At 39.4% G+C, this 14,358-nt stretch overlaps 1 protein-coding gene across 8 annotated transcripts in view; it reads right to left on the bottom strand.

The window, feature by feature from the left end:
* Positions 1-14,358, bottom strand: part of WDFY3 (WD repeat and FYVE domain containing 3) — a 152,128-nt gene that overhangs the window by 93,328 nt on the left and 44,442 nt on the right. For all 8 annotated transcript variants that reach the window (XM_071431454.1, XM_071431458.1, XM_071431457.1 and 5 more), the window contains 2 exons: positions 8,290-8,500; positions 1,610-1,733 (listed from right to left, as the gene is read on the bottom strand). In XM_071431454.1, the coding sequence (XP_071287555.1) occupies positions 1,610-1,733; positions 8,290-8,469 (304 nt within the window). In that variant the 5' untranslated portion in view covers positions 8,470-8,500. The remainder of the gene's footprint in view (positions 1-1,609; positions 1,734-8,289; positions 8,501-14,358) is intronic.

The raw sequence follows: 14,358 nt of genomic DNA, 5'->3' as shown, positions 1-14,358 counted from the left end.
CAACTATTAAGACATGCTATATCTTTGTGTTTGAGACACAAAAAGAATCTTCACAATCCACAGACACAGTATGAGGTCTTTAACATAAAACATATTCTAAAAAGCCAATAATTTCTGTTTTGTTTTTTTTTTTTAAATCAGCATCACAGGAAGTGTGTATCTAACCATTTTAACACAGAAGTCTACAAACTGAGTTTTAACAGCATGTTAATTGGTTATTTCTGGAGAGAAAACTGCAACTCACTGGTCCCACCGAGAGAGTCACAATCTAACTGCACAACATGGAACCATCAGGCTTTCCTGAGGTCTAAAAAAGGTTTACTGACCAGAGTAACAGCAATCCTGATAACAGAGGAAAAATGACTGCTTTCTGTTTTAATACAAGCATTGGTATTCATCACATTAAAGCTTAGAAGAGCACCAAACCATCCTTTTAGTCATTGTGGTCAAGTTTCCAAGTGGGATGGAAACCATGAAAAATACCCCAAACCATCACCATCAACAAAAATCTAACTCTGACTTGTGAGGTTTTAAGAACTGGATTATCTCGGAGCAATAAGCAGAGATATGGCTGAAGTAACACACAAAAATGGTTATTCTCCACAGAATCCAACTGACTAGCAGGCATAACAGATGTTCCCTGGGAAAAAAGGTCAAGCAAACAGCTCCGTTCTGCCAGCACGGCTGTTGGACACTTATTTCCCCCTAATACTCAAAGAAAAGACATTTTGCGCCTGTTTACCCATAGAGAACAGGTTTGGTCTATGATATCTGTTTAGCCATCTGGAATGTTTCACTGCTTCACTGTTAGTCACTCCACTTAAAATGGAAATATATTGTAATTGGCACAGTTTGTGACTCCTGACTTCCTGTGCAATAATTTTCAGAGCCTTTTCCAGTCTTCATTTACCACCAAATCCAAACTGAGAACACAGCACAGATCTTAAAATTATCTAGCAGGCAAAGACTTGATACTTCTTGGAAGCACTCCTCTTCAGAAAAGGAAGACTAAGAGGAAAGCTAATGAAACTGCCCTCAGTTATGCAACTGCCAATACAACATCAGGTTCTGATACATTCAGGGGTCAGCAGAACCAAATCTCACCCTGACATTTAATAATCAGAGGAGTCCACTAACAGTTTTCTAGGACTGGCATTGTTGGTCCGAATGTGGGATTTTCTGTACTTTCACATCTTATTAGCTTCCTGGGCAGCAGCTAATTTAAGATGCATAGTTTTGGAATGTTAACATATCCAAGTGACACAACACACCACCAACAGGCACCTCAGGCAAGAAACAGCAGCTGTTCGCATGCATGTTCTTGGCCTCCTTCTCCTAGTAGGTCATGCAACTCAGTTCACACCTCTCTGTCGCAGCTGTTGAAATTTTGTGGAACTCAGCTTTCTCTGTAATCCAGGGAGGAAACCTCTAACCTCTTCCTCCTCTCTACCTCAGTACAAAGGAACAAAAGACAACACATTTTCATTGCTAAAAACTCCGTTTCTGAGCCTGCACATTTGCTGTAAATGGCAGCTCTTAGTATTCTGACTGATCTGAAAATCACGATGCACAGATATGGAAAAGGCCACCCTTGTGCCCCATGCAATACCTGTGGACTTATTTGATGCTCTCCGTCGAATTTCAGTCACCATCAATCGTGACACTTGAGTAGTAAACTGCAGGAGGTCAGAAAATTTCTCTGTCATTGTACTTGGAGGAGCATTTCCAAACACCTAAACCAAGAGAAAAATGCATTAAAATAATTCCATTTACAAGGATCACTACCACGTTCCTTTGTGAAGAAGTATTCCTATGGAGATTACAAATTATTCTTTACATGCTGCAGCATTCATCACTGCACTGGTTTGCACAGTGCATGCTCTAAGATATGTCAGGGTTGGAATTCAGACCTCATTCAGGGAGGTAAAATCTGATGAATGGAGGTGAAAAAAAAGTTGTAAGTTTTCTTGCAAGATGAAAACCCTGCAGAACCCCAAAAAACTGAGATTGCACTTAATGAGGTAAAGAACAGGTACCAGAACAAATTCTCCAACAGGACTTCTGTTTTTAAGATAAACTCCTTTACTATCTACTAAATATAATGACATGTGTAAAGTTTTTTAAAAGGACTAAGAATTAGAACTGCCCTGTTATGTCCTTCCCCAATAACCTGACAATACCACAAAGTCTCCCATGTTGCTGATATCCTGACTTACTCTCTTCTTTTGAGATCCCCCTGAATGCAGCAGCAGGCTTTTTTTTTTTTATAAATTATCACTTAATTCTAGTAACTTATTCTTCATGATTAAGCATTTATTTTGTTATTTAATAATGCATTAGATCACATATAACAGGAAAAAATGTTTTAACTCTGTGGTATTACACTAAGCTGTGGAACACAATCTCAAAATGGATTAGCTAGTTGCTGCAGTAATTTACTCTCCATTCAAGACTGCACAAAAAATGGAGTCTTTATCCACATTTCCAATATAAAACTTGCACTAAAATGGTCACAATAAACCCACAATATTCATTAACAAAGCATGCAATCCCAATTATGGTATCATCATGTGTGTTAAAGCTGAAGCAACAGAACAGCCTGCTCAACACCTGAACAGTCTCTCCTTGTTTAATGTTTTTTTTCCCTTACAGATATTTATGTAACATTCAGTAATGTTCCTGATGAGCATAAAAGATGACAGCATTCTTCTAGCAAAACCTAAGTTCAACAGGTTACACTGGCCTCCCAGAAGGAGGATGTGTTCTACAACAGTACAGTTGATTTGGACTCAACAGTTGCTTCACCCCTGTCTCCTTTCTCTGGGTGACCCAGTTATCCTATTACAGCTAAACTGCTGACATACTTGGCTCAGGTCATTCTCAAGTCCAGTGAAATCCATTATTACAGCCAGCAAGGATGCATGGTAATTGTGGTGCCAGTTAACCTTGGAACCCCTAAGTCACTGAAGAAGACTTAAAAGGCAGAAGGAAAGAATAACCTTTGTCAAAGTTTGACTTCTTACCTCCTTTAGTATCAGCTTCTCCAGCACATCACAAAAAAGCCAAAAATATTTCTCCTGTCTACTTGCATTGCAAAGTCATGATGAAATGGAGCCAGAAATACAACACTGAAATCGAACACTCAGTTTCCTCAAAATAAAAGTAATTTTCACCCAAGGCATAAGTATTTCTCATACTGGAAAGATCAACCACTATTATTATTAAAGCAAGCAAATGGGAGACCAGACATTACAGGCAGACAACTGTTTTCTGCCCACCAAGAAAAACACCCCTCATTTGAATTACAGACTACACAACAGGCCTAGTACAGACATTCCAAGTTTCCCTAAATATTTCACAAGACCTCCTTTTGCAGTTGTCTGCATCAGCTCCCAATTCATCCAAGAGCCCCTAACTTCCACAAAGCTGTAAGAAGGGAAGAGGGCCTTGAGGTTTGCATGCTCACATAACATAAGCAAGATTATCTAGACCAGAACGCACACTAGCATCTTGTCATCACTAATTGTTTAAAGCTCTTTCACGCAGACCAAGTGAAGAGGAAAAACTATTGGCCCTGTTACCTGTCCTGAGCTTGCTCAGATTCATCAGTAGTTACCAGGAAATGCAGAGAACTCAAAGTTACAGTAAAAGGTTAACTGAGGTCAAGTGGATTTTAATTAGTTGCCCCATAACCAGGTTTGCACTATGTAGAATAGGCATCTCCATTGGATATTTATATACGCTTAGACTAAAAGTGGTAGTAAAAACCAAGAACAGGATGTTACACATTTTAGCAGTAAATCATCTTTTTAATATGGAAAAGCAAGGCTCTTTCAAGATAATGTAACAATGTACCACTTATTCAAAACCAGCCTCTTCATCATTCTATCCACTTTTCTCACATACTGCACAAGCATTACCACCACGTTGGTAGAGCAGTGCTTCCACAAACTCACTGAACTCTGAAAGGAGCCTTTTGAGTACTCTTCCACAGGGCCAATCTTTTCTTAATTATGCACCAATTTAGCTTTTCATTACTATGTGATTCATCATTTCATAAGCCTCCCTGAACAATGAAGAAAAAGAAGTGGTCTGTAAACCCACTTGTTACCAGAACTAGCAAGATGGTTTTATCCACGCAGATTTGAGACATGTTCTGTCTATAAACCAAATTTAAGAATGCTTTAGCTCTGCTGAATATACTCATTAATAATACTCAAAATAAAAAAATAAAAAGGAAATGAGGCTGCATTTCCCACAAAGCTTGAGATATCTCTAATAAAAGGAAAAAACTCAACCCTATGGCTAAGCAAGAAAGTCTCAAGAGCTCCTGGATACCCTGGTTATTTAACTGGCTGCCAGCTTGGATGCCTCTGGGAAGCAGAGTTACCATCTTCACCCTAGATCTCTGCACTCAGCAAAAATTAATAATGCTTCTCCCAGGACTCCTTACTCCATTTTGTGCACACACACACACAGATCGCAGCCAAACACATGCAGCTCCCACTTCCAACAGCTCACCACTCTGGTATAGGAGACATTCTGGACTACATAAAGGCATAGCACAGAGGTTTTGATCTGAGCTTCACAATTTGAGTTTCTCCTCCTAATAAAAACATCCCAATCTTGTAACAGAAAATGCTTTTATAATACAGCATCATAACCTTTGCTTAAGGCAGTAACAGGAAAAGTACTCTATTACACTTCAAAACCTTCGACAGAATAAAGATAACCATGGAAATTAACTGATGGATGGATTCAGAGTCTGAATTTGAACAAAGCTATTAACTGATCACTTGAAACTTCTGCAGCTAAGGATTAAGTTGGAGAAACAAGTAAAATTTTAGAAAGGAACTTCTAATAATGTTTTAGTGTTTCCTGACAGCAAAAGTACCCCTTCTCAGAGAAAAGCTGTGTCAGAATTTTAGAGTGAACCAAGATTTACCATATCTGCCACTGAAAATCTCTTCCAAGACTCTTTAAAAAATGAGATTTTTTTTTCTTGTACTATTTTTTATTCCAATCACAATTTGTCTTGCTGTGACCTGCAGCATTACTGAGCTAGCAGGATTGTTACAAAACAACCTGTACTATCAAGAGTTGACACTCCAGAAGACATAAAACTAGATAAGGTGTGGAAGCCACAGCAGACTCTGTATGTAAACATCAAAAGAAGGTGGCATTAACCAGGAATCTAAAGATGTAAACTGCAAAAGTAGAAATAGATGGCATCACAACTGCTCAGCCTCTTGAATACAGGAAAAGAAGAATGCCTTTACATGAAATGAAAGGAAAAAAATCCCCCTATAACAGAGACAGGATGAGAGCTGACTGATCAGGAAAAACCAGTTTTGTTGGGTTACACTATCCCAGTTCATCAATGACTGATAATAGTTATCAAGGTCTGCAAGAAAGGAAGTGAAAGAGCAGAAACAACACCTGCTTTCCTCAATATGTCAAGTTATGATCCAGATTTTAGAGACTGAAAACTAAAGTGACAACATCTGGCAGGACCCTGTATTTGTGGCACAAAGGACAGCTCCAAGAAGCTCACAACCTCAAAGAAGGTAGAGCTTGAGGACAGCAATATTAAAAATAAACAAGGAAACTGGAGGGGAGAAAAATGAGGAAAGCCAGAAGTAGGACTGAAAAAGAAAATATCTGGCAAACATGTAAGAATGTGCCTTCAGCACCAAGTTCACTTCAGTAAAGAAGGGTACAAAAGAGTCTCTAGGACTCAGAGAAAAGAGCCCATAAACAAAACTAGATAGATTCTGCAAAAGAGTAGAGACATGGGGAACCTGGAGAAGGAAAAGCTACTACAAAAAAGAGGAAAACTGAAGAAAAGAGTAGCCAAGACGCATTCATACAAATAGAAATCACAGAAACCAACAATCTGTTCAAGAATATAAATGGTACCTGAGATTACTTTGACAAGAGCTGATTTTCACAAAGTAAAAAGAAAACTTGGGGCTACTGATTTGGTTTTCAGAATGCTTCAGCACATGAGCTGAATGAAGGACAGTTAGAACATATGGTGCAAAGACAGGAAGTAACTTCAACTGGGTTTCAGCAGAGTGCAGAGGAGGAGCTGAGAATTAGGACAAAGCCAGCAAGTGGTGTAAAGGGAGGCGGGGGATGTGTATTTAAGAAAGAAAACAAAAAAGAGAAAATGCAGAAACAATGGAGAAATTAAAACTTGGATTTTTTTTCACCTCAGAACTCTAATCAAAGTCTTTCCTTAGACTGCTATACATGCATTGATACACTAATTTTACTTAAACCCAGTAAAATCACCTCTGCCATTTCTATAGATATAATGCTTCTGCCAGTAGTTACCTCAAAGGCTAAGAAAAAATTCTTCTCCACCTGCACATCAGAGTTAATTGCTGAAGAAGCTCAAGTGGGGACATTCTAGCTTCCAGAAGCATCAGCCTCATGTAACCACCAGAGGGAGATTTCTAAGCATACCTGCATCAAAATAACCTTCACGGGCTCAAGGCAAGATTAAGACTCTACTGTGCTAATTTGTAAAAACAAATCAAGAAAGTCCATAACTAAAAGGCATATAATCTAAGAAGATAAATTAAAGAGGAGGCATATGAAATGAGCTTACTTCTCCCAAACTCACACAACAGGTTACCAGTAGAAATAAGACCTAGGGCAAGGGAATGGCATTTAAGTGATCCATCCACTAAAGCACACTACCTAGTAGACTGAAAATCCTAGTAACACTATGTCTTGACTGGGATTAATTTTTCTACACAGCATTGTTATAGTTGAACCTCAACTGGCAGCTAAGCACCACACTGGCCCATTGCTCTCAGGTGGAATAGGGCAGAGAAACAGCAAGGCAAAAGGTAGAAAACTCATGAGTTGAGATAAATACAGTTTAATAGGGAAAGCAAAAGCCATGCAAGCAATCAAAGCAAAACAAGGAATTCATTCACTGCTTTCCATGGGCAAGTGTGCCCAGCCTTCTCCAGGACAGCATGGCCCCATCATAGGTAACAGTGACTTGGAAAGACAAATCACTTGAACATCCCCTCCACCTCCCTCTTCTTCTTGCCCCTGCTTTATGCTGAGCCTGACATTGTATGTGGGGGATATCCACTGGGTCAGCTGGGGTCACTGAGTCTCCTCCCAGTTCCATTTGCACTCCCAGCCTCTTCACTGGTGGAGAGGGGTGAGGAGCAGAAAGGCCTTGCCTCTGACAAAGCACTGCTCAGCAACAACTAAAACATCCCCATAGTGTCGCATTATTTCCAGCACGAAGCCAAAACACAGCCCACAGAGCTACTTTAAAGAAAATTAACTATCCCAGCAAAACCAGCACAAGCATGCAAGCAGCTCCATGTCTAACACCTTCATAAGCCATACTTTCAACAAAACATCCTTTCAATTTTTTAGTTTTTGGATTATTCCAGATCTCTGAGCTAGCATATACAAGCACAAATCTATCACCCAAAAAGTAAAGAGTAAGAGCACACAGTGGGGAGAAAAACAGAAAGCTAAATATGTACCTACTGGTCTTTCATGACCCTAAAACTACCATCAAAATCATTATTCACAATAACCTGGTAGGGTAACTGACTGATAGAAGATATCAGGAGGATTTAGTTCCCATTAATTCCAGTGACAGTTGCCATAGTTCTGCGTCAAAACAAAATCTCAGTGCCTAAGTACAAGGGAATAATGAAATATGAATGCCACAGTAAAAGTGGCTCTTATACATTCCCTACAGATTGCTTGTTCAAAATGTCCCTTGTCCATGAAGGGAGATTCAGACTCAATACATAGAAAATGGCCTATAAGGATGATAAGAACACATGAGAAATAAAAATTGTTCAGCTCATATAGCCTAGAAAAACCAAGTTGACAGGACATATTATGATTGCTATCTCTAAATAAGCATCAGTACAATAAATGCAAAGAAGGGAGAAGAGCTATTTAGACTCAAGGACAGTGCTGTCACACAAAAAAAGTGTGTATAAATTTGCTTGCAAAGTTTAGGTTGGAAATCAGATGACTGTAATAGCAGTGAGCACTGCAGAAAAGCTGTCAGTCTACATGCATCTGTGGATTGCACTTGAGAAAAAGTGATAAGAAAAGGAAATCTCCAAAGGTAAGTTCATCCCCTAACACAAAACCATGTGAGGATAAGGAGAAAATTGAAAGGATGCCAATGGGAGAAAACCTGTTGTGCTAGAACCCAAAGGTCTAGGGAATACAAAATATGAGCAAACAATTCAAATAAAGAAAACACTTCTTGCAAATTGCCCGGCTTACCCTGTTGAACACAGGTAACATCATGTAAAGTTTTTCTTCCTGCTCTTTCTGTGTCATGTGCCGTGGAGGATGACAGAGCTCCGTGAAGAGGCGCCGCAGATGCATCAGGCCCAGCGCGTTGTCCTGGGGGCTGCACTCTTCCTGCCGGGGCCGGCCCATGATCCTCTTGACCATATTCATCTTGGCTGACTTCTGGAAGCTCCCTCGTATCCTGTTCAGAAAGGAAAAGGAACTTGCTCAATAAAGGAGACTGAGGCATTACTCCACCAAAGCCTTCAAATACGTAGCACCCTCCCTCACAGTAAGTACCACACTGGAGTTAAGAGCATCAGCTAATTTTATATGCCAGGCATTGATTAGGAGAATTTAAAGCCAACAACTTGAAAGAGCAAAACATCCGATATTCTCCAGCAGAAAGCATGGCTGGCCAGGCTTTGAACACTGCAAAATGCTTTGGTACTTTTTATTGGATGAGTTTTACAATCCTTTGGTGCACATCCCACAGCATTTACAACAGTGTTATCTACATAATGCAAAATATTCTCAAATTAATTCTAGAATAAAAACAGTACTTTAAAATCTAATCACACAAGACCTTCCAACTCTCTCAGACATCAGCTTTATCACACAGAGACAAGCACAGATTTTTTCCTGACTCTCCTGTGGCAAAGAGACAAAGCTATCCAATGGAGCTATTGTTCATCTCACCCCTCAGCTACTGGCTCTGCAGAATAACACCTCAGACTTCAAAACAACACGGACCAAGTCTTCCAGCTGTGCGACTGAAGTCTATCAGGCAGGACCTTGTATGAGAGGTGTGAGGGCCAGAACAGATAAATCCCTAAACAGATCCCTAGATAGATGTAATCGATCCCTAAACAGATGTAACCACTGCAGCAAAAGGGACTAATCTCACAACCACGGTCATGTTAGGGAAGGAGTAAGTGGAATACATGGAAAACAGTTGCTGCTCCATATATAAAGACCACCAACAATGAAATACTCTACAGAATTGCAATGCCAACATCTCACTGCTTAAATGTAGCTGTAAAAATTATTCAAGAGTAGAAAATGCCTTGCAGCAAGAAACTTAAAGAACTTAATTATTTAAATTGTCAAAAAGAGAGGTTACCATGAAGGGTCAATTAATAAACAGAGAGGTGGTGATTCCAAAGGTGCTGTAATTAGAGTAACAAAGGGAAAGTAGACACTACTGAAGAAATCCAACCCAAAGATTAAGTTGTGATGAAAGACTGTAGCTGGATGCTAAAGCCAGGAAAATAACATCAATAACAAACTGGAGCTATGCTTGTGAAAGTGAAGGCAATTAACTACCAGTAAGAAACATTAATAAAAGAAAAATCTTCTCTCTCTAACCCAAGAAAAAGATACCTTTCTGGAACATGTTCATAAAACGTATTCATAGAGTATTTTACTAAAACATAGTAAAACATTAGGAACTAAAGCTAATGAACATTTTAGTACCATTATTTTTGTAATTCATGAAATGAGAAGTCATCAAAAAAGCTAATCTAAGTTAAAGCCAGCAACTGTAAGTCCATGCTGGAAATGTTCACTGGCTTTTCACAACTGGGAAAAAATTAGATAGAAATGAGTGTTGTCCTTTAGTATGTCATCCCTAAGACATAACACCAGTAACACTTCCAATCAGTATTAATCATGCAGCTAAAAACAAAACATAGTTTCCTCCAGAAACCCATAGCTTTTCCAAAACTCCTCAGTTTGAGGATGCTTCTCTTGCTGTAACAGGTAAAATAGCAGAATACCACATCTGAGCTCAAAGACCCAAATCTTCACTGTCTAAGCAGCAGGAAAAAAGTCTGCATCTTCTTTTTAATAAAATCTTTTAAAGACAATATTTTAAATTTCTTTTTATGATTCACCAAATGCTGAGAACTTTTACATACCCACCCAAAATTCATATTGTCATCAAATCCATGACTGCTGTGGGCTTTTGCTCATGTGGCCAATTTTTCTTTTAAATTCTATTGCTTTATTCAGCCTAAGCACTCACCTACAACAGAAATTTACACTGGTTCAGCCACACACTTGTAATTATAGATCTGACAAGTTTTGTATAGTCAGAGAAGTCCAAAGAAATGTTACACAGTATTTTCCCAGTGTAAAGAAGCCTACTGGAATGGCATTTCGCACCTTTGGTCTATTTAACTCCACCGTGGCAGTTAACTGCAAGGGATGACAAACAAAGAGAACAATTACAATAGTCCTCACTTCCTCAACACAGTCATGGCCCCTCCTGTCTATTCCCCACCACAAGGAGGGAAGAGGAGGGGAGGGGAGATGATGTCATCCCAATTAATTGCCTCTTTTTTTTTTTCAGAAGTAACCAAATTCCAAAGTAGATACTACTCCTGGAATTATTCCAGAGTTGTCTCCTACTGTGTTTCTCTCTTATTAGTGGGCTCCAGGCAATGTAATCTAAAATATATTGTACATAAACGCTGAAAGAATTTCTGTGATTTATTTTTGCCTGTCCAAATCCAGTGGTATTTTCTCTGATTATCACAGCACAGATTATCTATGGGAAGAGAGCTGTCAGCTCTGGGACCTCCAGCATTAGGCCCAAATCTTAGACATGTGAAAGTGAACAGAAAAAGAACAGTGTTGTATTGCTATTTTGTCCTGTACAAATATTTTGACTGATCTTTTCTTTGTTTAGAATTAGGCCCAAAGAAGAGAAAGCAGTATACCTAAACCTTTTACTATAAACAAAAAGTATCTAGAAAAAAACATGTTCCTATTCTAACTGAAAGCATCTGCACAATCCTCAGTCAGTTGCAACCATCACATGTGACTTGAATTCAGCATTATGACCTGGCAGACTCCTTAATGTCAAAAATGAAAAGATTCCAGTATTTTCAGTAAAACAGCCACTTCACCTGCTCACAACTGCTTGTTTACAGCACATGACAATCGAGCACCCGGCACAGTAATTAAGACAAGCAAACTCAAAAGTTAGGGAATGCCGGTCTTGTAAATGATTGTAGAGCTTGAACTTGGCCTGGCTCTGCACATGCCTTGAAGTAGAGTCTTAAATTGCACACTCAGTTCCTACAGTCCCCAGAGAGTCTCCTGCCTCTCTCAGCAGATGCTTTATGAGCAGCTGATTGGTATTTTGTTACTTCATGCCTCTGAGCATGATGCTACACCTTGGTTCCTACAACCTGGACTGAAAGGCTGCTCTGCACACCCAGCAGTGCATTTCCTCAGGGATCAGAATGCATCACAACTTCCTTTCACAGATATGCCCCACAGCACAGGTGCTGCAACAGCCTCAATATCCACACAATGAACACACATCCTCCCTTATGCTAAAATTGATCATGTCTAATAATATGGTATCTAGTTGAAGATGCTTTGGAGAGCAGCTAATCCCTCAATCTTGCCATGCTTGAATCTTTCTGCTTGCTTGCGTTGTGTCCCTTAGAGACCAGATGATGTCCTTCTCCTCTCAGCTTGTGATCTCAGAGCTAAACACCCAGTACACTCAGATGCAATTAGAGGACAGCTCCAAAAACCTCAAGAGGAGTTTTGTGGAAGTGGCAAGGACAGAAACCTGTTCTCAGCACAGGAGCCTCTTCCCTGCCTCGCATTCCCTCTTCTGGCACATACATCCCACTGCTGCCCCACATTCTTTACTACATAGCCCTGATGAGTTTCTTCCCCCAGCAGGTCCAAGCAGGCACACTCTTCATAGGGAACCTGTAAGTTGGACAATCCAGCTGTTGGGTGTTTGGCTTTTTTAAACTGAGGAAGAAGTTATCCTGAAAAAGCAAACCAAGTGAGTGGAAGTTCTATGACACAGCCCCACAGTGACAGGCATGTAGTTTATCAGGAGGTGTGAAGCATTTCAGCCTATTGTACTCATTTTAGCTACTAGAGCTAAAAATGTGAATTAATGGCAGTTGCAGAGCATCACGTTCTGTACAGACCAAGACTAAAATAAGACACTTGATGAGTAGATTACAAACATGCACAATAAAACTACTGCTCTTGTAGTAAACATTACAGTTTTCTCTTAGTGGTAGAAGCAGAAGAATCTCCACGTGAGGAAAAATGAAGCAAGCAGTGAAAGCATAGCATAAGCATCCTCACTTTAAAAACTGCCCTTTGTTTTTTTCCACAGGCTGTCAGATGGCTGCACATTTCCCCATGAGCATAAGCAAGGCTGACCCATTTGAGCAGCTCTGATATAAAGCCATTCACCAAGGTTCTTAACTTTCCTGGTAAATTTATATGGGAATCTCCAAGATGAACCCAGGAGATTCTCCAGAAGTTTCACAGCAGTTAGTGTAAGAGCTAATTTCTACCCTTCAAAATATTTTAAAGTGTTTTCTATTGTTAGTGGAAGCTGTTGAAAAAATGATCATAAATTACATTACAGAAAATACCAACAACTTACAAAGCTCAAAGACAGACACTACAAGAAAAACACAACACACACACACATAATCATTAACACGAGTTAGGGTATGATAATGTACGGGTAATACTACTACAGTTATCAAAACATTTGTGAACAAAAAAAAGTAGACAGACAGAAGCTGCATGAGACACACTCATTTTCACAACAGCTATTATAAATCCGAGCTCTGCATCTAGCTCCAAAAGGATGTTATTTAAATAAGCAGCTAGATAATTAACTGCTAAGTAATTACAGCCACAAGTGCCTGTTTCTCCAGGCACTATACTGTTATTACATCAGCAACTTAGCAGTGAAACAGGAATCAACTTCTCTCTTTGCAGATTATAATGGGACACCAGTACACACCTCCACCCCAACTATCTCAGGAAAATGAAATTTAAGTATTCTTCCTATAATCAATCTCAGAAGTCCATTAGGATCAGTAAATTCCACACCTTCTAGTTCCCTCCCCACTAGGTCTGTTACTTCTTTCCTGATTTTCAGGTTCCCTACCCATGCAGTGAGTACTAACATTCTGAAGATGATCATCAATATGCACTATTCAAAAGGCCATTGTCTGGCCTTCAGAGGAAACAATAAAGAGCTGTTACTGGCTAGATACACATCCATTTTTGCTTAGAACTGAGCAAGAATAAAAAATTCTCTTTGTAGACAAAAACATCAGTAGGAGGGGAAGCGAGGAACACAACTACTTCCTCCCATTCCCTTCCCCCCCACCAGTCCTGCCACCAAACACAAAACAACTACTCACACACAAAGAAAATCATGCACAAGCAAGCTGTGTTGCTGAAAGGGATGCCATGAGCTTTCCCTGACAGACTGAACTGGCACGCATGCCTTTGGGGAATGTTGCCTGCTAAGAGAGAGCCTGAAGTAAATCTCATATTCTGCCCCAGTAATAAATTTTCCCTATTCCCATACGATGGTTTCCTCTTGTTAAGTATCCAGTCATCTGGCTGAAACGGGAACTATTTCATTAAGAAACCTCCCCAACATGAAAACACCACCAACTCCCACTCCACCTTTTAAGTATTGCTAAGTATCATTAAGGAAGTTAAGGAAGGTGTGCAGGCAAGGATTTGCAAGGTCACACTATTATTTCAAAGTCATGACTTTTGTGTGTATGGTTCGGCTTTTTCCCTCCTTTGCACTGAAAAAAAATTCAAAATTTCTTGAGCAACCTTATGTTACCACCTAAAAACAATCTTGGCTTTTTTAGATGAAAAAAGAGCTAATACTGGTCTGTTTCTATAGATTGAAGAGCTGCTTACAGAGGTGTCTCAGTTCACAGGGTAGTATCCAAACCTGAGAACTCAATGCAGCTATTTTTTGCTTTAATACCTCTAAGAAACAAACAAACAAAAAAACCTTGCTATCCTTACTCAGGACATGTTTTTCCTGTTCCCTGAACTCCACTCAGACGACAGCTAAAGATAAAATTTCTCTGTTATTTGCAATATTAGAAATGCTTTTCTTATACTCAATCTGACCTTAATGCCTTGAAATCTCTGCAAAAACAAAAATTCTAATGCTTCAACAAATATGAAGAACTTTAGTAACTGTTTATTGAGAAAGATAAAGCTATAAAACATGGACTATCA

Source organism: Agelaius tricolor, unplaced genomic scaffold, assembly GCF_023055355.1.
Source record: "Agelaius tricolor isolate 1412-34295 unplaced genomic scaffold, bAgeTri1.0.p SCAF_8, whole genome shotgun sequence".
Classification (NCBI taxonomy): domain Eukaryota; kingdom Metazoa; phylum Chordata; class Aves; order Passeriformes; family Icteridae; genus Agelaius; species Agelaius tricolor.
This window is presented reverse-complemented; position numbering and strand designations above follow the sequence as displayed.